Source organism: Fusarium mangiferae (genome assembly GCF_900044065.1).
Source record: "Fusarium mangiferae strain MRC7560 genome assembly, contig: FMAN_scaffold015, whole genome shotgun sequence".
In the NCBI taxonomy this organism is placed as follows: domain Eukaryota; kingdom Fungi; phylum Ascomycota; class Sordariomycetes; order Hypocreales; family Nectriaceae; genus Fusarium; species Fusarium mangiferae.
The window spans coordinates 896,410-918,881 of record NW_024573935.1 but is presented as its reverse complement, the minus strand read 5'-3'; the positions used below and the strand labels follow the sequence as shown (position 1 = coordinate 918,881).

Here is a 22,472-nt window from a genome sequence, read left to right as displayed (position 1 = left end):
ACCGCTTAACCGACGATGACCATTTATCTCCTAACTAGTCCTTTCATATGACGATCATGGCAGCCGTAGATACAGATTTCGAAAGGGAATTCAGGTTTCTGAAGTACCTTGACGATGCTGATCAACGCCAAGACCCGATAACCGTCAAGCGCCCGGCCTACTGGTGCTACTGCGGCCCTCTCCTCGACCCTCCGGGGTCATCACTACCTGATAACTTCTACGACTTTGAGAGTCAAGTCTTTACAGAATCTATTCGCTCTGTATTTATTCCTTTCTTGAGCTATATTAACAATCTTCTCCTGGATAAGGGTTTCAAGGATTACTTCCTTACAGTACGCGCTACGACACCTACCCATGAGTTTGATCAACCAAGATGGCACACAGATGAACTCTTCTTCACTGCGGACGAACTCCCAGGCACACGCCTAGGCCTCAAATCACAACAACAAAAGCGTCATAAAAACACCGGAACGGACTGGAAGATCTGCACTACCCTTCTCGGCCCCTCAACGCTCTTCATACCCCAATCTCACCAGCGCTCGGCGCGCAAAGCACAAGAATCCGCTCGTGAGTCAGCAAGCACAGAGCATGAGTGTGTGTCAATTCGTTGTGTTGGCTGTGCAGCTGCAGCAGATGCTGTGCGCGATGAACTGGCTACAGTGCTAAAACCCTTTGGCGCAGAAGCAGCAGAAATAGGTGAATGCTCTGTGTTTAAAGTTGGCAGGGGATATGGAGCAGTGCACTCTGAACCTTGTATGAGTGAGGGAAATAATGGAAGGGTCTTCATCAATGTCGTGCCAGGGACGGAGTACGAGTTGAGAGTCCTGATGGAGAAATGGGGCATGCAGTTCCCCAGACATTGGTGGGTTGGAGGGAGATGAAAGCGAGACACTCAAGCTGTGTATAAAATTGTAATTATATAACGCTCGCTTCTTGATACGCTGTTTGAGAGCCTTACTTTACTTGGTCTTGTTGATAAATCGGAGATTGTTGGTCTCATGGTCAACACGTGTCTCGTCGCGTTGAGGCTTCACAGCATGGAGTTTGGGTAGAACTGCAGGGTAGCACGGACACATGACAATTAAAGATTGACTGAACCAGCCTCTGTGTCTCGGGCTCACGTCGCAAGCTTGTGATCTCGTAAAAGATCATGTCGGAAGATGTCTTATGTGAAATTTTTATAATGGCTGGGGTGATACAGAGAGGTCGAGGTAAGAAAATAAACATACTGTTCCATTGACCGAGTTGCTGTCACGCTTCAATGGCTCACCAACACTGTCCTCACTAGCATTTCCATTGAAGCGCCTCCAGGATTAACGGGATACAAATTCTGTTCAATTCGGTGAACGAAATGTCTGTTTATTTACTAAAATAATTAACTTACGAGACTCGCAGACACACTGGACCAATGCGGCTCTAAAGTTTCATGTTAAAAGCGTTCGAGGGATCCTTAGGTTCCCAACCGCCCCGCCACTTCCCGACCATCTCGGCCGAGCACAAAATCACCAATCAATCCCTCTACAGTACGACCGTCAGTTGACAACCTGGGTTTACAATGGTGTGGCAGCCTTAATCCAGCCACGGTCATTTCCCTCCATCCAACTCGCTGATCTCAATCAAAGCTCAAGGATAACCTTCTCCCGCACCAGTGAGTAAAACGGCGCACAGCAGAATGGTGGCTTGCATCAACAGGGTGACATTTCGTCAAAGCTTACGGGAGGTCGACGTGGCGCTGCACGCCGTTTTGCACAACGGGTACATCATGTACCAGTCAATTAATTACCTTACCAACCTCTGTACGGGATCCGAGCAGTCAATGTCTCGGGACGCGCAAATTCAAGGAGCCTTGCCCTTTAGCCCTTCCGTGCACTGTTTCAAACAAACTCAGATCTGGAAATAACCTACAAAACCCCGTATTCACTGCGTTACCATACGACGGTGCATGGGGGGGAAGGGATACCTAATCTCATAATGGCAAGGCGCTAAACCCGCACCACTACCACGGCGGAGCTGACGTGACCCCTAACAAGGGAACAGCGCATAAGGGAGGCTCGTATTATCTATCCCCTCTGCAGATAGAAAAAACAACCTTACCCTTCAGCTGGAAGATTAAACAAAGGGCGCTTTGTATATACCCACAAAGATATTGAATATTGATCCTTTATCTTCTTTTATTTCCCCTCTTTTTGTCGTTTCCACGTCATCGTAAGAACCCGCTTGTAATTATTTCGCTGGCCTCCACTGGCGATACGCTACACGAGGCCCCCCTCCCTCCTCCACGAGATTAGCGCCAGGCACAGATCATCCAAGACAAGGCCCCCCCTTAGCTCTGCATGTTGCATTTGCAGGTGGTTTTATATAGAAACAGTCCAACAGAAAAATTCCCGCCATCTCCATTTTTAGTTCTTCCAACCTCTCTTGCTCTGTTCTCGAGGTTTCAATTCCCATCTTCTTTATTAATTGTTTCGTTTCCCCGGTCACTCACTACGCCGGGTTAACAAATTCCCATCTTATTTCCTTCCCCTGTCTCTTTTTTTCTTCTATTCCCCATTAACTAAAACGTCTCAATTGATTTGGAGAGATGTTGTCCGCTCTTTTCCTCGCCATCGCGGCCCCCGCGTTGGCTCACGCTGCCGCTCCCCAGGAAGATGGCCTTATTCGCTTCCCCCTCAAGGTTTCCACCGGCGCGCCCGTTGTAAAAGGCGTCACTAAGCGACAGAACGAAGTCGCCCTCGAGAGCCAGCAGAACGGCTTTTTCTACAGCATTGACGTTGAGCTCGGTACGCCGGGACAGAAAGTCACCGTTAACCTGGACACGGGCTCTGCAGAGCTCTGGGTCAATCCCGTCTGCTCAAAGGCGCAGCAGCCCGCGTTTTGCGAATCTTTTGGTCACTTTGGCGAGAGTAGCACTTGGGTTAACCTTAACACTACTGGCGGTGTTGTCTACGGCACCGGGTATGCTTACTGGAACTATGGCTACGACCATGTTGTCATTGGATGTGAGACAGCCCGCATTCCTCACCGTCGCTGAGACATACTGACTGAATTAGCTGCCAATATCCGCAACCAAGTTTTCGGTGTCGCATACGATAGTTCTTTTACCAGCGTCGGTATCATGGGCGCTGCGCCTGATCTGAACGGCTGGGATGCGCCGTATCCCCTCGTCATTGACAGCATGGTCCGACAAGGTCTTATCAAGAGCCGCGCATTGAGTCTCGACATTCGCACCCTCGATAGCGATCGCGGCGCCGTCATCTTCGGTGGCCTCGACACCAAGAAATACACCGGCCACCTCGAGAAGCGCCCCATCATCCCCGCCGAGTCCTCCCCCGATGGTCTCACCCGGTAAGTCCCCCACGCTCAATTGACGAGCGCGCCATCTAACAATCGTAGTTACTGGGTTCACCTCGACGGTATCAGCATCATCCAAGACGACGGCTCCGAAGACGCAATCTTCTCCCAGACCAACGGCCAACCCGTCCTCCTCGACAGCGGATACACCGTCAGCGCCCTCCCCGGCGCCATCTTCAACAAGATCGTCGCAGCGTTCCCCACGGCCCAGCGAACCCCCGGCGCATACGTTGATGTCGATTGCTCCGTCGCCGATCTCAAGGGCACCGTCGACTTCAAGTTCGGCAACACCGTCATCAAGGTCCCCTACGCAGACTTCATCTGGCACAACGATGACCGCTGCGTTCTCGGTGTTTTCCAGGACGATGAATTCCCCGTCCTCGGCGACACTTTCCTCCGCGCTGCCTACGTCGTGTACGATTGGGATAACAGGAATGTCTGGCTCGCCAACAACGAGGACTGTGGTACTAACCTCGTCGCCATCGGTACTGGTCCCAATGCGGTGCCTGACCTGGTTGGTGAGTGCGGCTCTGACTCTACCACTACTTCTGGAGCTCCTACTTCCACCGAGACTGCGTCCGAGTCTGTCACCGAGTCGGTTTCTTCTGCTGAGACAACCGCCGATACCACCCTTTCCTTCTCTACTACTCGTTACTCCAACACTACTTTCACAACCTCCAAGCCCGGATCAACCTCCACTGGTGGATCTAACAACACTTATGTTCTCCCTACTGCTTCTGCTCCCTCTACGACCATCACTTCCACCGTCACAACCAGCAAGGTCTACACGGTCACTGCCTGCCCTCCCAGCGTCACCGACTGCCCCGTCGGCCATGTTACCACCGAGATCATCACCTCTCTCACTACATATTGCCCCGGCTCCGAGGCCACAGGCGTTGCTCCTCAGCCCACCAAGGGTCCTGTCAAATCGACCCTCACATCGACCCGCGTGTACACCATCACTTCCTGCCCCGGTTCCGGCTCTGGCTCCTGCAACAAGGGCGACGTCACCACCGAGATCGTTCACAACACGCAGATCATCAACCCCGAGCAACCCACCGGCGTGTTCACCATCCCCGAGGCTATCCAGTGCGGCTTTGGAAACTTTGGTTGCAAGGAGGCTACTACCAAGGGATACCGCACTGTCACCATCACTTCGGTCGTCAAGGCGCCCAAGCCCACTCCTGTTCCTGGCTACTGCACTACCTGCGGACCTCCTGGCTCCAACCATCACAACAACGGTACATTCACAGGCCACTACACCAAGCCTGGTTATGAGCAACCCACCAAGGGCCACGCTACACAGGATTACCCTGAGCCCACTGGCACCGCTTCCAAGCCTACCGGCGGCAACCCTCTTGAGGAGCTTAACACCTACAAGCCCACTCACGTCTATGCCCAACCCCCGAACACCGTCGCTACCGTCGTCAAGCCAACCGGTACACCCGTCGGCTCAACACCCTCGGAGCCAACGGGCACCAGCCCCGCGATCGTCAACGGCGCGAGCGCATGGAACGTCCCAGCGCTTGCGGCGTTCATCGTCGGCGCTTTTGTCGCGGCTCTATAAAAGGAGATAATGGATGAGGCATTTAATACTTATTTAATTGGGTGAAGCGTAGATTCTTTTTGCGATGGTAGATATGGGATGATATTTTCCCTTTTATTTTGTATCTGCTTCTAGAAGCGTATTATTCTTAGATTGGATATTTACATCGATTGGATGTATTTATACGACATTGACTTTTTATGACAGCCTTGATTGATTCTGTGATGTTTGGTGGGGCTGGAGCGTCTGATTGAGACACCCTCTTGTAAGTTGTAGGTGATGCACTTGGATGAATTGATCAAGCTGAATTGAAGATGCGACTCAAATGCGCCAACAACTCTTCCGAAAATGTCGGCTTGCATTCATCCGACCATGACAACAGCGGTTATTTGAACTGTCCAGGATGCGCATCCTTCATCGAACCATATTCCGGTTGTATTTTATTTTCTCTTGTCTCTATCATCACGTCCAACTTCCTCAAGATGGCCAGTCCCTTGATCAAGATCAGTATCGCAGCCACCGTCCTCCTCGCAATCCTCTTCCAGATCTACCTCAAAGAAGCAGTATGGCTTGGTTTCGGCATAAACAGGACCCTCCAGCCCCTCAGCGAATTCCCCTATCGATGCCGTAAAATTGTGCATCATCAGCTGGAGGCTTGCGAGGACATGTACTTGTCCCATTCAACACGCCAATTGTTCCTCGCGTGTTCAGATCCAATTGCGCGAAAACAATGGCAACCAAAGTATGTTGAACCCTGAAAGGGTCATATTAGACTCTGATTAATTGTGTAGTGTTGGGTATCGCAATATTTCAGGTCGGTCACAACGTGACGCTATGGTTGCGGTGGATATCGATAAGCCGATTGATAACGGCTTTACCTTTCGCGTGCTGAAGACACCCGATTTCGAGGGTACTGCTGGTGATGGACTTATCAACCTCGCTGGCTTCTCAGGTATCGAGCAAAAAAATGGCGATATAGATTTATTTCTCGTCAACTTGCAACCTTCGATTGACGCAGACGGAAACCTGGCAGATCAACATGTTCATGGTGGAAATGCTACCATCGAACACTTTGTTACCGGTCCTCGAGCGACGAAGATGAAGCATGTTCGGACTTATGCTCACCATGGAATTACCACTCCAAACCGTGTTGCGGCACTGAGTGACAAGTCGTTTTATATCAGCAATGATCACGGTTCTCATAAAATTGGCTGGGTGAGTATTCCACCGTACATTTTATATCTTATACTGACGAGACAGCGACATCACTTGTCCATGATTCTAGGCTTCTCTGACGTGACTTTCTGCGATACTCAAAACTGCAGACCCGTTGCATCGAACCTCCAATTACCAAACGGTCTCGCCATAAGAGACAACATCCTTTATCTCCCCGACTCCATAACCGGTCGATTGTACATCTACCGCATCCTTCCCAACAAAGATCTCGAGAAACTCGACGAAGTTAATCTAGGCTATGGTGTTGATAATGCATCGATCGACGAGAATGGTGATATCTGGATCGCTGCATTTCCCATTGGCGTTGAGATCTTTAAGGCGTATGATGATCCGTATAATGCTCACCCGCCGAGTGCTGTATTGAGAGTTAGGAAAATCGAGGGAGAGTATGTTGTCGAGAAAATGCTTGAGGATGCGGAGGGGGAGGTTTTGCCGGCTGCTACGACGGTTGTGCATGATGCCAAGACTGGAAGGCTTTTCTTGAGCAGTAAGTTCTGTGATGATCTACTAATATCATTGCTAAGTTCTTGCAGGCGTTATTTCACCGTTTATCGCTGTTTGCGAACCAAAGTTGTAAATATAAACTATTCTGGTGATAGTATCAACTCAATTCCACTCCACTTACGTCCAACCACTACCAATCATTCCTATCGCAGACTCATTTGACTCGACAGAGATGACCATCATCCTGCTGTTGCCACCTCTCACTTCCAACACAAGGTAAGCACCATAAAACATCATCGGAATCAACGTTTCTCTTTATCGACAAAAGTCTCTCGTAGTTCTTGCCCCAAAAGGCATGCTGCCAGTCTGGCTCGAAAGGAAGAGCCTAGGAAGTGTCAAACAAGCATTCCATCTAATAGAACAACGAATCTTACCTCGTTGATATAAGCACCAGTATCAGGAGACAGTTTGCGGAATGGTTCCATGGATCTGTTCAACGTCTTGACTGCCTCAGCTTTAGAAGTCTTATTGAAAGGCTCGAAGGATTCTCCCGATACTGATAGGCTTGTTAGTAAACTCCAATGACCTCTCAAGGTTCTTGAACTTACTCGCGTGAATATAAGTCTTCCTCCAACCCGGATTAACAGCTGCACTCCCCCCTCTGGGCTTCGCATCCCTGACGCCTTTCCCAGCGATCAAATGAGCTGTCAACCCCCCAGCAGCAACCAAACTCTCTTCCAAGGCCCCCCTAAATTCCTTGCCATCACCCAGCGCCTCCTTGCTCAACAATCTCGAAGCAAGATAGAGCGTCACCCCCGCAGCACCCTGATCAAAATAAACATCATACCATTCCAAAAACGAGCCATATTCTTCCTTCGTAGCACTAAACTGCACAGCCCCTGGCCATCGCTTCTGAATGGTATCATTAATCGGCTTGAATAGCTTGAGAATGTACTCTGGGTCGTTGACATCCTGTGCCACAAAAACACCCTGGATCCCGGCTACTTCGTCGGATCCGCCGGCGGGGTTGGGTATTTGGGGGCTGAGGTTTGTATAGCCTGAAAGACCGGCGTCGGATAAAGAGGGGAACTGGGAGATGATGTAGGCGAGGAGATCGTATTTGAAGGGCGCGGCTGCGGATGTCCCGATTAAAAAGGCTGATGCGGTGATTTTGGGGGTTTTGTAGACTTTCATGGTTATGGATGTGAGGACACCAAAGGTTGAGCCGCCGCCCTATGTTGTCAGTATGATTGGGTAGCTGCATGGTGAGTGACTTACTCCTCGCATTGCCCAGAAGAGATCAGGATGGTTATCTTCATTGATTGTCAGGATCTTTCCAGATGGCGTGACCATTGTCATCTGCAGGACTTGATCAACTGCAAGGCCATGCTTGGTCGAGAGTAGCGAATGACCACCACCAGTAACGTAGCCTCCAAGACCGACAGTCTTTCCGCCGCCACCAACAACCACGCGACCATACTTATCCAGCTTGGTGTAGAGATCGTACATCTGGGTTCCTGTGCCAGCAGTAACAGCGTCGCCTGCGATGACAGTCTTGGAGTTGTAAAGCTTGAAGGAGTCTTTATGGTAGGTTATGTCTTTGAGATGGTGAGTCCAGAGGGAGAGAGAACCGGGGGCAATGGAGCGGCCCATGTAGTCATGGCCAGTATTCTTGACGATGAGTCTGATGTTGTTCTTACGAGCTATCGTTCATTAGCAAGAGCTCTTGATACATCGCAAAACACTTACCAAAGTCGACTCCGGCCTTGACATCCTCCGCCTTGGTAACATTGACAACATAAGCAGGATATCCACTTCCACTACATGGATAACTTGCATCCGGAAGACAAGTCCAGTTGGAATACTGATCATAAATCAGAGAAACAGGATCCTGCGTGTGAAGATCATAATGCTTCCAAGCCTCTGCGACCTTGGGACAAGTATTTTTGTCATAAGACGGCCAGCCTTTGTGGCATAAAGCCCCAGGAGGAACAGGCGCAAAGAGTCTTCCGTCCAAAGTGTCGTTGAGACGAGACCACGCCCTGTGAGAAGGCCAGTCCGAAGACCCAGGGTATGCCTTGCAAGTCTTGGGCACAGAGCCAGCAAGAACAGAAGGGATGAGAAAGGTAATGAGATTGTAAACACGAGTCATTGTGAACAGCGATGCATTGTATTGAACAGGAACTATACTCAAGGCAATTGCTTGCAGGTTTATATAGGCAGATATCTGAAATGGCCCCCATGTCGGCAGCACGAACACGATCTAAACGAGGGATCATGTCCCGAGACTAAAACAGCATTTCTGCGGCGTCGACGTCAACGCGTATTAGTCGGGTTTTCTGTAGCTCAGCCCTGTCAGAGGGGCTTTTTGTGGAGGTGGGCTTGAATGGGGGATCATGATGCGAGATACGGGGCTGGAAACTGCCATGTTTTGTGGAGGGAGGGTTGATTGGTCCGTGGGCGGCTTGGGTCAGAGGATCATTTGTGTTTTGGCCAACCTAAGTCGGCACTCTAGAGCGCTGCATTGCTCGGAATAATCAAGACATGTCTACCAGGCTTCTCTATGTTTCACCTAAATATGCTCTATGGTAATTATTCACATCTCAATAGGCCTTCAAATAATGTACACCGTGAATGGCCATTCCGCTCAATCCACTCCCAAAATGCCGAGATCAAGAAAAAACAACTCATTCAACCCCTGTCCCCTCTCGCCATATCATCCCCAAAACGGCCTAACTCCATGCTCGCAATCAATGCTCAATCTCAATGCAGTAAAGATCAGGGCCAATTCTCTCCCCAGACCCCTAATACTCCCCATTTCCTCGCGTGGCTTGTCGCAAAAGAAAATGCCTTCAATCACTCATTCCTCTTGACCCGTCCGCCCTACGTCAGGCGTGTTCACTCCCTCGAAAATGCTGCGGCTCTCGCTGCTCGTCCACTCTCTCATCCCTCTGTCCCTTGCGCGCAAATCAGACGGTGGCACGGTTTGGGCGACGCCGCATGATAGTTACTCCTCGTCAATTGGCGTCCCCGGGTGCAAAGTACGCGACATTACTCCATCGATTGGGACCAAGCTAATATCACCAGGTCAACACGAATCGCATCGCCTACTGGCCGTACTCCGTCGACTGTAACAATATCTGCATCGCGCTCACGTACCAAGACCGCACCGTGCACCTCCTCCGCGTCGATCAATCGCAAGGCGCCTACGACGTTAGCTACGATGCGTGGAATTACCTCTACACAGGTTACTCGGCCACCGACAAGCCCACGGCCGGCGGTCCCGTCGAGATGACATACTCCAACGTCGACGCTTCCAAGTGCTCCGATCTAATACATACACAAAAGAGCAAACTACCGCTTAGCGCAGCGAATAGCATGAACTTCTTAACGTCCTGTCTCGATCGGAACGAGAGTACGTGGGTTGGCGACAATTACGTTCTTTACAACATCCTCGATTCGATATGTACGCTTGGACACGACGAGACGTGTGAGTTGGATTATCCGGCGGAGAACCAGGCAAAGTGTCCGCATACGATGGGCGTGCCGGATGAGTTGAAGGGGGAGGCGGTTGTCAATATTCGGTATCCTAGTGGTGAGAAGGTCAGCGCTGCCGATGGGAAGCCAGTGGATGAGGATAGCGCGATGGGGTTGAATAGACCAGGTGGATTGTCTTTGGCGATTGTAGTTTTGTTTTCGGCGTGTCTTGTTTTTGGGATGTGATGCGCTGCTGATTGATGCTGATGATGGCGGAGGATGATAATGTCAAGATACCCTAGTGTTTTGTTTCAATACCCTTTCAATTGAGCAATTAATTACGTCTTGCCAATAAATAAATGAAGATCAATTAATGTAACAATTTGATATCAACGCCGACATAAGAAAGCATCCCATCATTAGGTACCTTGGTGGTTGTCGCAACATTTATTTGCCCAGATTCAGCGCCTCTTTAACCTTGCCCATCGCCGACTGTTGTTTTTGTTCTCCTCCCTCACTTGGTCCGACATCATCCTGACACAGCGCATCTTTTCCGTGCATCTATTGCTTATTAGTATATGTATTCATTTCATCACAGCGACGTACCTTTTGCTCTTCCATCTCGGCCTGGTGCATGATATCGTGCACCTCTTCGGCCGTCTCATCATTGAGACCAGTCGGGGCCTTTGGGCCAGAAGGTCTTCTCTCTGGCATGATGTTTTTGTCTTGCTGTATTGTGATATGTTTTATAAATCTTCTGGTGTTTAGAACAAGTCTGGAGCGACAATACAGTGCTGGGATGGCAGCTTCATATAACTCCAGCTCTCGTCTCTCGTGTCGTCATCCCTCCCATACTTCACGGGGAAATGATGCTGACCAACGTCATGTTGAACCATCGCGGGGTCGAAATGGTAACGTTGGACGACAATCTCGAGACCCCTCATCATCACAGTGTAAATGGCGCTGCGACAACATCTCATTCTGCCACAAGTCTCGTTACTTGTAAGTACACTTTTGTGCTCCATACCGTGACTGGCAACCATCATCAGGTTTGAGCATATAAACGATTCGTCCCGATACGTTGAAATGCTTAAGTTCCGCACGATGACATCGCGAAATGCTTATCTTTCTCTTGTTGGTGTTTGGCTGCTCGTGTGCCATCGTGTGACCTTGAGGGGATTGGATGGAAGTGACGGACATGATCACCTCGGCAATTTCCATTGCTTGATATTGAACAAGAATAGTTATCTGACTGATCGGTGGCTTGCGATTCTATCTCGTGCTCTGACAGTGTATCAGGCCATCGGTTCTTGCATCGCATCCCATTCATTTCCAGTCACTCCCATCTTTTCATTGGATCTTGGTGGAGGTGCATCCATTTGGACTCGGGTTCAGGGTCCATGGCTTCCGGCATATCAATGCATGTATCTAGGCTCTTCAGAAGACGAATCAATATCTTGCAATTATCTAGTCCATCACAGGCGCGGCTACTTGATCCATGGCTCCGCTCAAAAAGGTAATTGGATAAGGCCCGCCTTGATCTGCTGGAACAAACGTGACCTTGCGACCTAAACACCACGGGGGATCTGCAGGGCTAAGGACTACCGATCTACCGGATTTAGAGGAAATATATCTTTACCAAGCGCTCATTGGAGCATAGTTTCAAGATGTTCAAGTTCTATCAGAGTTTGAGCTTTGTCTCTGTCAGGAATGCCGCTCATGTTCAGTTAAGAAGCATCTCAAACAATCTCACTTACATACAAGTCAATCAATCATCGGCGACATTGTCGAGCCACTAAATGCATGAGAATTCTTCTTCTTACTCAAGTTTCGAATCACAATTGACCGTATCTTGCCCGTTCGCGATCTCCCGCAATTGGCTATCTTATCAGTGATAAGATAACAGTACCACGACCTTGGCAGATGACTGCCAAGTTGTAAGATGACGACGATAATTAAGATGCACAGAACCCGAAATTGTCAATACGAAAATCACGGCATTGTTTCATTGCCAAACATCACGCCTCACGGCTCCTGTAGATCCGATCTCAATACGCAAGAACCAATAACCTCAGACCCCTAAAATTACCACTCCATCGTCAGCGAGGCAGTGCAAATCACGTACAGAAACTTTATCGCCAAGGGCCAAAACACCAAGATTCTTGTGCCGACTTAGCCGCCCAATCCGGCTCAACATTCTTGGCCAAGTGGACCCAGCTGACGTGTATTGGAGCCCCAAACCGTGTCTTTTCACTCTTTGCATCAACCGCTCTTTCATATTATTCACTTCTCTACACCGGATCTCCGCGGTTGTATTCTCTGTCTGTCGTTCTTGGTATGTTCCGCCGCGCAAGGGGTATTGCCTGACTAGACCGCGACACAAGACGGGACAAGCACAGGGATCTTATAGGCTGGAAGATGCCGAGTATGGGGTTCGAGGATAAGACGACGTACAACGACAAGTATGTCGTTCTGTACGATTTTGGCGAGACGGGTGAGTCTCATAGTTGGGAATGAGATGAGATGATGTGCTGATTTGGGTAGATCATGATACGGCCATCAAAGAGTTCAAGACCCTAGTTGCGGACCTGGAGGAAACTGGCTTTGACGTCGAGGTCAGAGCGGGCTATGAACAATCCCTTCTTGTATTCGCCAAAGCACCACGTGAACTCCTCGGCAACGCTGTCTACAAGTCCAGGCAAGTAGACTCGGTGACTCGGACAGGACTTCATTAACAGAGACAGCAGGGTTAAGGACTGGCTATACGGCATCACGCCGAATCACCCTGGCGGTGATAAAAACACAGTCGTCGATGGAGCTTATGAAGCAGAGGACATCCTCTCAGTTTACCATATCGTCAATTGGTCCAAGGAACTTGGTGGTGCAGGCATCACCCCCGGAACAGGAAAATGGAAGAACGTCAAGGCGGTATTTCCCATCCATAATTCCAAAGTCAACCAGTCCTTGCTCAAGTATCTGAGCAGAAGGTTTTTCTTGTCCAACGAGGACATTGATCAGATCCGTAACCTCCATGGCTCAAAGGTACGTCCTCTCTCACTTATCCTTATGAACACGCACTTACAAATGCAGGTCGCTTTTTACTTCGCCTTCATCCAAGCTTATCTTCTCTTCCTCACATTCCCCGCCATAACAGGCGTCATCGCATGGCTCTGGCTCCCACGATACTCCCTCGCCTACGGCATTCTCACCAGCGTCTGGTGCACTGTGTTCCTCGAGTACTGGAAGATTCAGGAGATCGATCTGAGTCTGCGCTGGAACGTCAAGGGTATTCAGCATGTCAAAGTCAACAGACCGCAGTTCAAGTATGACTATGAGTATGTTGATGAAAGCGGGCGGAAACATTACTACTTTCCTAGATGGAAGAAAGTCGTGAGGCAGTTGTTGCAGATTCCGTTCTTGATCGTGGCGTTTTTGGCGCTGGGTGTTACCATCATCGCGGTGTTTACTATTGAGATCTTGATCTCTGAGACGTATGCTGGGCCGTATAAGGATTACTTGGTAGGTCCCTCATTTTCACTAACAAACTTGTCTAACATGTGCAGGAATATCTTCCAACAATTCTTCTGGCTGTATCTCTTCCTTATATCACCTCCGCCCTCGAAGACGCAGCTGAATGGATGACGGAATTCGAAAACCACCGTACCGCCGACCTGCACGAAATGTCACTCACCCAAAAAGTCTTTGTCCTCAACATGTTCACCAACTACCTCCCCATCTTCCTCACGGCATTTATCTACATCCCCTTCGGCGGGACCGTCGTACCCAAACTCGAGAATTTCCTGTCAGCTGCATTTGCGAGCGTCGGCAAGAAATTCGTCCATCAGCCGTTTCATCTTGACGCCGATAGGTTGAGAAACGAAGTCATTGCTTTAACAGTCACAGGTCAACTATCAGGTTTCTTTGAAGAGAACATCGTTCCGATGCTTAAGCATAAATTCTCAGATTGGTATAGAGATTACCGCAGGGCAAGGTCAAAGGGCGATATGCTTCTTGCGGTGGTGAAGGATGATCCTGAAGAGACAGCTTTCTTATCACGTGTTCGAAACGAGGCGATTCTTCCAAAGTACAACGTCCAGGATGACATTGCAGAAATTGTTCTTCAATTCGGATACCTCGCTCTGTTCTCACCAGTCTGGCCAATCATCCCAATGGGCTTTCTCATCAACAACTGGATTGAGCTACGATCTGATTTTGCAAAGATCTCACTGGAGCATCAACGCCCCGCACCAGTTCGCTCCGACGGAATCGGCCCTTGGATCTATTCCCTCGAAGCATTAACCTGGCTCGGAAGTATCTGCACAGCGGCAATCGTCCATCTTTTCAGCGTCGACAAGGTCGGCAATACAATGGGAAGCTGGGCTACCCTTCCCGTTACAGTTTTTATCAGCGAACACGTTCTCCTCCTCCTTCGGTCTCTTGTCCGCTTCGTTCTTCAGCAGATCGGCTCTGAGCGGATTCGAGAAGATTACAACCAGCGCTATGCAAACCGCGTTAAGTATCTTGAAGAGCTGGAGACGAAGAAACAGCAGTCTGGACTAGCTGTACGTGAAGCGCACCGCGAGCGACGCAAGTCGGTTCTGGTGATGGAGAGAGACCCGTTCTGGACGAAGCAGGTCCATGATGGCGCTAGTGAGTTAGCAGGTGTCACGCTCATCCAACAGGTGAAGAAGAATGAAGAGACTGGGGATCAGGAGAAGAAAGACTAGCGCAACGCGCCACAGAATCCGTGTATAGATTACAGACCAAATTGTTTTTCATATGTAATTCAAAAAATGTATTTTTATTAATTCTTCACATTCATTGCCTCGGTATGTTCCTTTCCGCCAAGACACGACCGAGACATTTGGCCGTCTAATCCGAAAGAGATTTTAACTCTCGTCATCATTCCAGACTCATCCATCACGCGATTGTTGCAGGCTGGTTGCGGGGTCTGAACCTTAATGCGCCGGATGCGAAAGACTTGTTCAGCTCTCGAGGTGAGCTGACGAAACTCGCTTCTTGGTGCCTGTGTTGGGAATAGTTGATGATAGAGTGCCAAGAAACTCTCTCGTGTAGATAAAGTATAAGGATGCTCTGACGCCATGTTGATTGTTCTTCATGATGTGATTGTCAAGCCAAAGCACAAGATATCAATCAAGATGAGATTCACTGGTATTGTCTCCGCGGCTTTCGCGGCTGGTGCTGTTGCATTTTCGCATGATGCGCAGCATCGTCTCAATGATAAGATCAACGTTGCTGGCACTGCAGAGACTAATCCAAAATGCCATCTTCCCGCTCCGTTGAACCCCTCTGACGATGGCCTTGAAAGTTCGCATGACTTATTCTCCAGCAAAAAGGCTCTCAAGTCGATGGTCAAGAAACATCAATCTCTCGTCCGCATCCCCTCGATCTGCTATGATGACATGGGGGATTTGGATACAGATGATAGATGGAAGCCATTCTATGACATTCCAAAAATGCTCAAGAAAGCATATCCTACTGTGTAAGTAATCTCAATGACTCTTTATGGATAAAGTCTCATCACAATCAGACACAAACACATCACCCCAGAAAAAGTCAACAAATTTGGCCTCGTCTACACCCTCCAAGGCTCCGACCCATCCCTCCAGCCAATCCTCCTAGCAGGTCATCAAGACGTCGTCCCCGTGGCCGCCGGAACGCTCCACGAATGGGTCCACCCACCTTTTGACGCCTTCTACAACGAAACAGACGGCTATCTCTGGGGCCGCGGCGCCTCAGACGACAAATCAGCCATCACAGCTGAGATGTCTGCCCTAGAAGCACTGCTATCCCAAAAGAATTTCAAGCCCCGTCGTACAGTTATTCTAGCTTTTGGATTTGATGAAGAATGCTCTGGTCATCGTGGAGCGGGTCACATCTCGAAACATTTGGAGAAGAGATATGGAGAGCATGGCATTGCTGCTATTCTCGACGAAGGCGGCGCTGGGCTGCAGAAGATGGGAGATGTTTTATACGCACTACCCGCTGTTTACGAAAAAGGGTATCTTGATGTTTGGTTCAATGTCAGTGTCGTCGGAGGCCATAGCTCAGTGCCAACACCGCATACGGCGATTGGCATAATGGCTGAGATCGTTACTACCCTGGAACACAACCCCTTCAAACCCGAAATCGCCAAGAACGGAGCCATTCATCAATGCCTCGCTTGCTTCGCCGAGCATTCGCCCCGTGTCTTCCCCGATCTCACTAAGCTCGTCAACGGTGGAAATCTCCAAGGCGTCGCCAAGTTCTTGACCAAGCTGTCGCGCGATATGCAGTACATGGTTCAGACATCACAGGCCATTGATGTCATTTCTGGGGGTCAAAAGATCAATGCGTTGCCAGAGTTTGTGACGCTTGGCGTTAACCATCGGTATGCGCCGCAGGATAGCATTGGGAGCATTCAGCACAGAATTGTGGGGTTGGTCAAGGAGATTGCTGAGAGTCACAACCTTCGAGTTGAAGCTTTTGAGGATGACAGAGACTATGATGAATATCTTGCTGCTAACAACCTGTCCCGCCAGTGCAACAAGGACGAGAAGCTCTGGCAGCAGAAGTACAAGGGTACTTTGACAATCGCAGCGAAGAAAAAGTCGTACATAACACCTCAATCACCAACAACCGGTCCAATCTGGGACATATTCGCAGGAACGGTACGTCACTCATTCGCCCAAGAAGCAAAGACAGTCGTCGCAGCACCAGGAGCCATGACAGGCAACACCGACACTCGCCATTATCTCAGTAAGTCTCTCAAGTCCAGGGTATTCCGCCAGTCACTAAACACCCAATCAGATCTCTCCAAAAACATCTACAGGTGGAGCCCCGGCAGCCTCAAGTCCTTCTCCAACATCCACGGCGTCAACGAGCGGCTTTTGATGAGCGAGCAGATGAACATGGCCAAATTTTACTATGATTTTATCCGTAATTTTGATAAGGCCAATGTATAAGGGGGACATCACGTGTAAATAGAGGGTCATTCTCAGGTCAAGCTTTTGTCACAATTCTTCCGTTCGTCTGAACTTGTTCCGTTCCGTTTCTTCTGGCGCTGGGATCCATCTCCACTGACCTGTTACATCCGGCACTGAACCCCCTGTGCGCATCAATTTCCACCAATCACTCCAGCTAGCCAAAATGCCAAGGCCGTGAGATTATCTCTGTCGATTAAGTTTTCAGAATTAATTAACATCTACGATTGACTTTACAGGGTCAAAAACACTTCAAATATTCACTATTTCTTTCGTATTCATCACTTACAGTTATAAACAACCTTATATCGAAACGTCAAGTTGTTTACAATTGTTTCTGCAAACAGTTTCGCAATGCCCTCGCTCAATCGCCCAAAGCGCTTACATGTCCGAGATATGAGACGTCTCGCGTAACTGACAAGACAGGGTATCTCACCAGACTCACCAAATCTCAAACAGAGCCCCCTTAACCAGTTCCTCCAAACATTGGCAAACGACCCAACGATCGCTCCTTGGCGTCTAATGTCAGGAACAGTTTCAGTTGGCGCGTATTATCCACCGATATTCCAGCAATGAAGTGCACATCCGAGAAACAAGGGATCCTCCCTCCATTTAGATAAAGCCATGGCCTCTCCCGCCTGTTTGCAGCTCTTCTTTTCTTTCCTCTCCATCCCATTCTTTCCATCCAAAGATCTGATTCTTACTTTTTCGCAGCTGTTGCTTGCGCCTTTCTTTTTTCTTCTCTACGAGATCATTTCATTCTTTGCAGACCCTGGTGGTTTAGCTATCCTTTCGTGTCCAACTCTACGAAATACTTCTTACCACTATATCAGTCCTTTTTTAAAAAAAGCAACATTCAAGATGCGATCCTCGCTCTCTACCGCTCTGGCCCTCGTCGCCGCCCTCCCCACTGCCTTTGCGCACTACAACTTCGACGCTCTCATCGTCAACGGCAAGGTCACCGAGCCTTATGAGTACGTCCGCAAGACCACCAACAACAACAGCCCCATCACCGACGTCACCTCCAAGGACATCATCTGCAATGCCGGCGGTCTCGACAAGGATATCCGCGCTGCTACCAAGACTCACGCTGTTTCTCCTGGCGATGAGGTTGGCTTCACTGTCGCCAACGACATGGGCCACCCCGGTCCTCTGGCTGTCTACCTGAGCAAGGCTCCTGACGGCACTGAGGCTTCTGACTACCTTGGTGATGGCGACTGGTTCAAGGTCTACGAGATGACCTGGAAGACCATTGGTGAGAACGGCATTGAGTGGGCCAACTACATGAACGGCCAGTCCAACGGCATCACGAACTTCACCTTTACTCTCCCCAAGGAGACTCCCAAGGGTACTTACCTCATGCGCGCCGAGCACGTTGGTCTCCACGGCGCTGGTGAGAAGAACGGTGCTCAGTTCTACATTGGCTGCGCTCAGCTCACCGTTGATGGTACTGGTGCTGGCAAGCCTTCTCCCGTTGTCTCTCTCCCCGGTGCTTATACCGCCACCGACCCCGGTCTGCTCCTCAGCATCTACTACCCTCCCGTCACCAACTACACTGCTCCCGGCCCCAAGGTCTGGCCCAGCGGCTGTGAGGACCACACTCCCAACTTTGCTGGCCAGGCTAGCGACGGTGACTGCACCAACGACAAGGGTTCCGACTCCGGCTCCGGTTCTGGCAGCGCTGCCCCCGTTGCCAGCGACGCTCCCGCTACTGAGGCTCCCGCCGCCTCTTCTCCTGCTACCGATGCTCCCGCTGCTTCTGCCCCCGCTACCACTGAGGCTGCCAGCGCTGCTACCCCCACCGAGGCTCCCGTTGAGCAGCCCGCTGAGACCTCTGCTCCCGTTGCCACCAAGGCTCCTTCTACCGGTGGCAAGTGCAAGGCCAAGCGCGCCGCCAAGCGTGCTCTCAAGGCTAAGCGAGCTCTCAAGCACTAAGTTGAGATTGTATGAGATGGATGATTGAGTTTCTGATCTTTGCGTGGATGGAATGATGGATCGTTACAGGATCCCACGTGAAACTTATTCTTTGTACATAGTGATTGAATCACGTATACATATAGCAATTGACGTGTGAACAAATGAGAGTCCATGCACTTTGTGACATGTTTTTGATGGCCGTGTATGACTCTTAACTTCTGATGACGTTTACCCCGCATTGTGTGACACTGTCTTGGAGGTTGCTGACCCGACCATGAGTTTTCTCTCTGCTGTGGCTTGCGACATGACCGCCACGAGTGAAGTGTTCGTCACAGCCACATTACAGTTTCCGACTCTCAACACCAGTCATGCAATTAAATGAGATTATCAAGTAATTTCACCGAAAACATAATTCCTTAATTCTTTCAAGGTGAAAAATAGTATTGAATGCGAGGATCTCACTGAGTTATATTGCATATATGCAGTTCCGATCTGAATGAGCTACAATCGGCTTCAAGTTTGTCTGTGAGCCCTACTAAGATAATTTGGCTCTTTTTACTCGAAATACTTATCCTCGCCAGACCGGGAGGCGACTACCAGTGAGGCAGACTCAGTGTTTCGGATCGTCGCTTTCTCATATAACTGGTCAAACTCATCGATAACCTAGTTGCAGCAATCTCTAGACCCCTATGGCGTTATTTCAGCTCAAATGTCGCCATCAACGCCGTCTGCATCCCTCGACGCAGCAGGGTTACGGTCTATGCATGCAAGTCCGATCAATCTATTGAAGCATAGAAGCCTTCTCAAACACACCTTAAACAGTGTGTTATGTGCAGAGATCGAAGCCTACTGCATATGCAAGATCCTGCTAGTCAAAACGATTGCACTCCATCCTTGACGCGCGGCCAATGCATCTAATACAGTACTTCAGATGGCGCCATCGATGGAGGAATGTCGCAAGGTGAGACTGTCCAATTAAGCTTACTTTTTGGGTAGGACTATCAGTACATATGCGAGTATATGGCGTGGGGTATCACAGCATAATAGCAGAGATAAGAACTGATCTCAATGTCACGCCGTTATCAGTATACAGTAATCCTTCATTTTTCTCTCAGTATAATATCTTATATATATATATATGGTTTTAAATGTAGAGTCATAAAACTCTAACAAAAGATATAAAGCTCTGGTGTCAATAAGAGTTGCTTGATGGTGTCGATAGTCTCATGCAGCTAGCCTGCCTCACTATGGCAGGCGGGAGAGTTTTTCTGAACTTACTGATGGCTGCTTGTCAGTTCAACACCATTCAAACGTCCAAAAAGCAAAGACAAACCTTTACATGCTGCAAATCATACGTGCATTGGGAGGCAACCCGTCTTCTGTCTCTACGCCCTTGGTATATGTGTATACGGCACCAACTTGCGTAGCTGTCACCCTATAGATGAGGCACAGACCCAGAGAATCTGACGCCGTCCACTTAGATCTTGCAGACATGAGTGGCGTGCATGTTATTGAAGTTAATGGGGAAGTGGACTTTAGCCGCATTCCGGACCGTTCAAGAAGGATGCGAGGCAGTATGAATAGAACGAAGACTGACAGAAACAAAGCTCAGATCCGAATAAAACTTTTGGTGAATAAGTCGATACACATTGGTGGTCTTTCAAGATATCTGTAAGATGACGGTCGCCAGAGCCGAATCTGTTAGATATGGGTAAGAAAGAGACGCTGGGTTTGAGGAAGCTCCCTCGCTCCAGGCCATTCATTAGACGAGAAACTGATATCAGTTTATAAACTGATATCAGTTTATAAACTGATCTTAAAATGACTAGTGGTATGGAATATTGGTAGAACAGTCGGCCATGAAGTTAAAGAAACATTACTTAGAGACGCTCTCATTCAGCCTCAGTCACGAGTTCAGACGTGGTCCACCGACCAGAAAATACCACTAAAACTCACAGGCCGCCCAGTTTGTGAAAATGAGATCTTGCAAGAAGTTTCCATGCCAAAGTTCGCCAAGGAGCGACTCTTGTTAGACTTGAGTGACGTCCCGTCAGCAAGCGGAGGAATCATAAAAGAAGCCAGCTCCGCCCGCAAACCTCCATCGTGACCAGTTCAACGGCAAACACCTTGCCCCAAACTCTTAATAATTAAACTCTAGGACTATGATCACAAGATGCCCAGAAAAGCCAACTGTTACCAAGCCAAAGGTCTAAATGCTCTCTATCGGCAATTGCCTCCTCGATCTGGCCTCGTATTTCCTGCCGCTGACCCGATAGCTGGGACGACTGGAATGCGGGAACCGTTGAAAGTCACAGTCCAACGCTATTGAGGAGAGACAGTGAGAACGTGGCTAGAGGGTTTGGCGCCGTTGCCAGTCATGTCTGAGGCGTTGGCACGCTAGTCAAGACACCAGGAACGCGCTTCTACTGGAATGCTGATCAGTGCGCAAAGCGACGACATCTTAATTGAGCAGTAAAAAGAACTTCTGAGGAGTAGTTTGGGATGAAGTGCATTGTTTACGACTGCTAAGGGATTGAATTGGTGGCGGACTTTCTTTGGCCGTATTGCAATCAGTATGCAAGGCACGAATTTCAATTAATTGTCCATGTTTTTCACCGTAGAAAAATGGCACAGACATAGATGGACTTTGTGCCAACTGCCGTGTCAGTTTAGTGTTACCTGGGCGTCATGATCACGAAGATTATACGAGATGCATCTTGGTAAAGAGTTATCGTTCAAGGAAAATCCCATTAAAAGGAATACGTAGGGTAAACTCCAAACCTCGTATCGCCAGACTCTAACCTGCAAGGCTCTCCAGTGAACCTGCCAGACGAAATCCCGGGGCATAGCTCGATACCCCAAATCGCCAGCCTCAAGTCAATGACACTTGAGGCCCGACATAATAGAGTATTGAAGGCTTGCTTACCCGATGTGACACAACACCTCTGCCTCCCATCCGGTGAATCCGCACTCTGGTGGCTTTTCTCAGCTACCCAATGTTGTAAGACTTGGGTCAGCGTGCAGAAGGACGGTGAAAAATACGTCTACTAAAGGTATGCAGTGCTGTAATGCATCGGATGTCGGGGGGTATAATGACGGCATGGATATAAGTCTGCTGGAGGAGTAGCTCAGCATGGCCAAATGGGCTTACGTTAGGGCAACACAGTCATTGGACAATGCCGTAAGATGCTTACTGGACGTGGGTCGTGTCGATTTCAGGCAATATGTTGAGAGAGTCTGACTGCAGATCAGGCGTTTTTCTACGAGTATGGACTTGTGTGATTACTCTGGTAGGCATCATGGACTACGGCGGGTAAACAGCTGCACGACGTATCTGCCGGTGAATGATCTGATAGTGTCGTGATAAAAACAGAACACCATGTGAAAAAAGCAACACTGAGCTGAAAAGTCAATTACTCAAGATGTTAGTGATAAACATGACATTGCAGAAAACAAGGCTCGCTCGGACCCAGAGAAACATGCATCATCCTTTGAGCTCTACATGGATTAGACGTTCA

General features: G+C 49.2%; 10 protein-coding genes across 10 annotated transcripts; 8 read left to right on the top strand and 2 right to left on the bottom strand.

Annotated features, from left to right (window-relative positions):
• Positions 1–56: 56 nt before the first annotated feature.
• On the top strand, positions 57–881 carry FMAN_12902 (uncharacterized protein; the record flags this gene model as incomplete). The annotated part of the gene is made up of 1 exon (XM_041823398.1): positions 57–881. The coding sequence occupies one exon, from the start codon at positions 57–59 to the stop codon at positions 879–881; it is 825 nt and encodes a 274-aa protein (XP_041688982.1).
• A 1,700-nt stretch (positions 882–2,581) lies between these two features.
• Positions 2,582–4,918, top strand: FMAN_12901 (uncharacterized protein; the record flags this gene model as incomplete). The annotated part of the gene is made up of 3 exons (XM_041823397.1): positions 2,582–2,999; positions 3,051–3,345; positions 3,394–4,918. The coding sequence occupies 3 exons, from the start codon at positions 2,582–2,584 to the stop codon at positions 4,916–4,918; spliced, it is 2,238 nt and encodes a 745-aa protein (XP_041688981.1).
• A 461-nt stretch (positions 4,919–5,379) lies between these two features.
• FMAN_12900 (uncharacterized protein) lies at positions 5,380–6,857 on the top strand (the record flags this gene model as incomplete). Its single annotated transcript, XM_041823396.1, has 4 exons — positions 5,380–5,639; positions 5,689–6,112; positions 6,158–6,620; positions 6,733–6,857. The coding sequence occupies 4 exons, from the start codon at positions 5,380–5,382 to the stop codon at positions 6,855–6,857; spliced, it is 1,272 nt and encodes a 423-aa protein (XP_041688980.1).
• Positions 6,792–8,729, bottom strand: FMAN_12899 (uncharacterized protein; the record flags this gene model as incomplete). The annotated part of the gene is made up of 5 exons (XM_041823395.1): positions 6,792–6,962; positions 7,012–7,133; positions 7,186–7,810; positions 7,856–8,280; positions 8,327–8,729. The coding sequence occupies 5 exons, from the start codon at positions 8,727–8,729 to the stop codon at positions 6,792–6,794; spliced, it is 1,746 nt and encodes a 581-aa protein (XP_041688979.1).
• A 760-nt stretch (positions 8,730–9,489) lies between these two features.
• On the top strand, positions 9,490–10,300 carry FMAN_12898 (uncharacterized protein; the record flags this gene model as incomplete). Its single annotated transcript, XM_041823394.1, has 2 exons — positions 9,490–9,618; positions 9,665–10,300. The coding sequence occupies 2 exons, from the start codon at positions 9,490–9,492 to the stop codon at positions 10,298–10,300; spliced, it is 765 nt and encodes a 254-aa protein (XP_041688978.1).
• Positions 10,301–10,501: 201 nt separating this feature from the next.
• FMAN_12897 (uncharacterized protein) lies at positions 10,502–10,768 on the bottom strand (the record flags this gene model as incomplete). The annotated part of the gene is made up of 2 exons (XM_041823393.1): positions 10,502–10,615; positions 10,661–10,768. 2 exons carry the CDS (start codon positions 10,766–10,768, stop codon positions 10,502–10,504), a joined length of 222 nt encoding a protein of 73 aa, XP_041688977.1.
• Positions 10,769–10,853: 85 nt separating this feature from the next.
• Positions 10,854–11,626, top strand: FMAN_12896 (uncharacterized protein; the record flags this gene model as incomplete). The annotated part of the gene is made up of 2 exons (XM_041823392.1): positions 10,854–11,056; positions 11,104–11,626. The coding sequence occupies 2 exons, from the start codon at positions 10,854–10,856 to the stop codon at positions 11,624–11,626; spliced, it is 726 nt and encodes a 241-aa protein (XP_041688976.1).
• Positions 11,627–12,472: 846 nt separating this feature from the next.
• FMAN_12895 (uncharacterized protein) lies at positions 12,473–14,781 on the top strand (the record flags this gene model as incomplete). Its single annotated transcript, XM_041823391.1, has 5 exons — positions 12,473–12,548; positions 12,599–12,746; positions 12,802–13,096; positions 13,145–13,573; positions 13,618–14,781. 5 exons carry the CDS (start codon positions 12,473–12,475, stop codon positions 14,779–14,781), a joined length of 2,112 nt encoding a protein of 703 aa, XP_041688975.1.
• A 432-nt stretch (positions 14,782–15,213) lies between these two features.
• On the top strand, positions 15,214–17,019 carry FMAN_12894 (uncharacterized protein; the record flags this gene model as incomplete). Its single annotated transcript, XM_041823389.1, has 3 exons — positions 15,214–15,557; positions 15,606–16,813; positions 16,865–17,019. The coding sequence occupies 3 exons, from the start codon at positions 15,214–15,216 to the stop codon at positions 17,017–17,019; spliced, it is 1,707 nt and encodes a 568-aa protein (XP_041688974.1).
• Positions 17,020–17,898: 879 nt separating this feature from the next.
• On the top strand, positions 17,899–18,972 carry FMAN_12893 (uncharacterized protein; the record flags this gene model as incomplete). The annotated part of the gene is made up of 1 exon (XM_041823388.1): positions 17,899–18,972. One exon carries the CDS (start codon positions 17,899–17,901, stop codon positions 18,970–18,972), a length of 1,074 nt encoding a protein of 357 aa, XP_041688973.1.
• Positions 18,973–22,472: the final 3,500 nt, after the last annotated feature.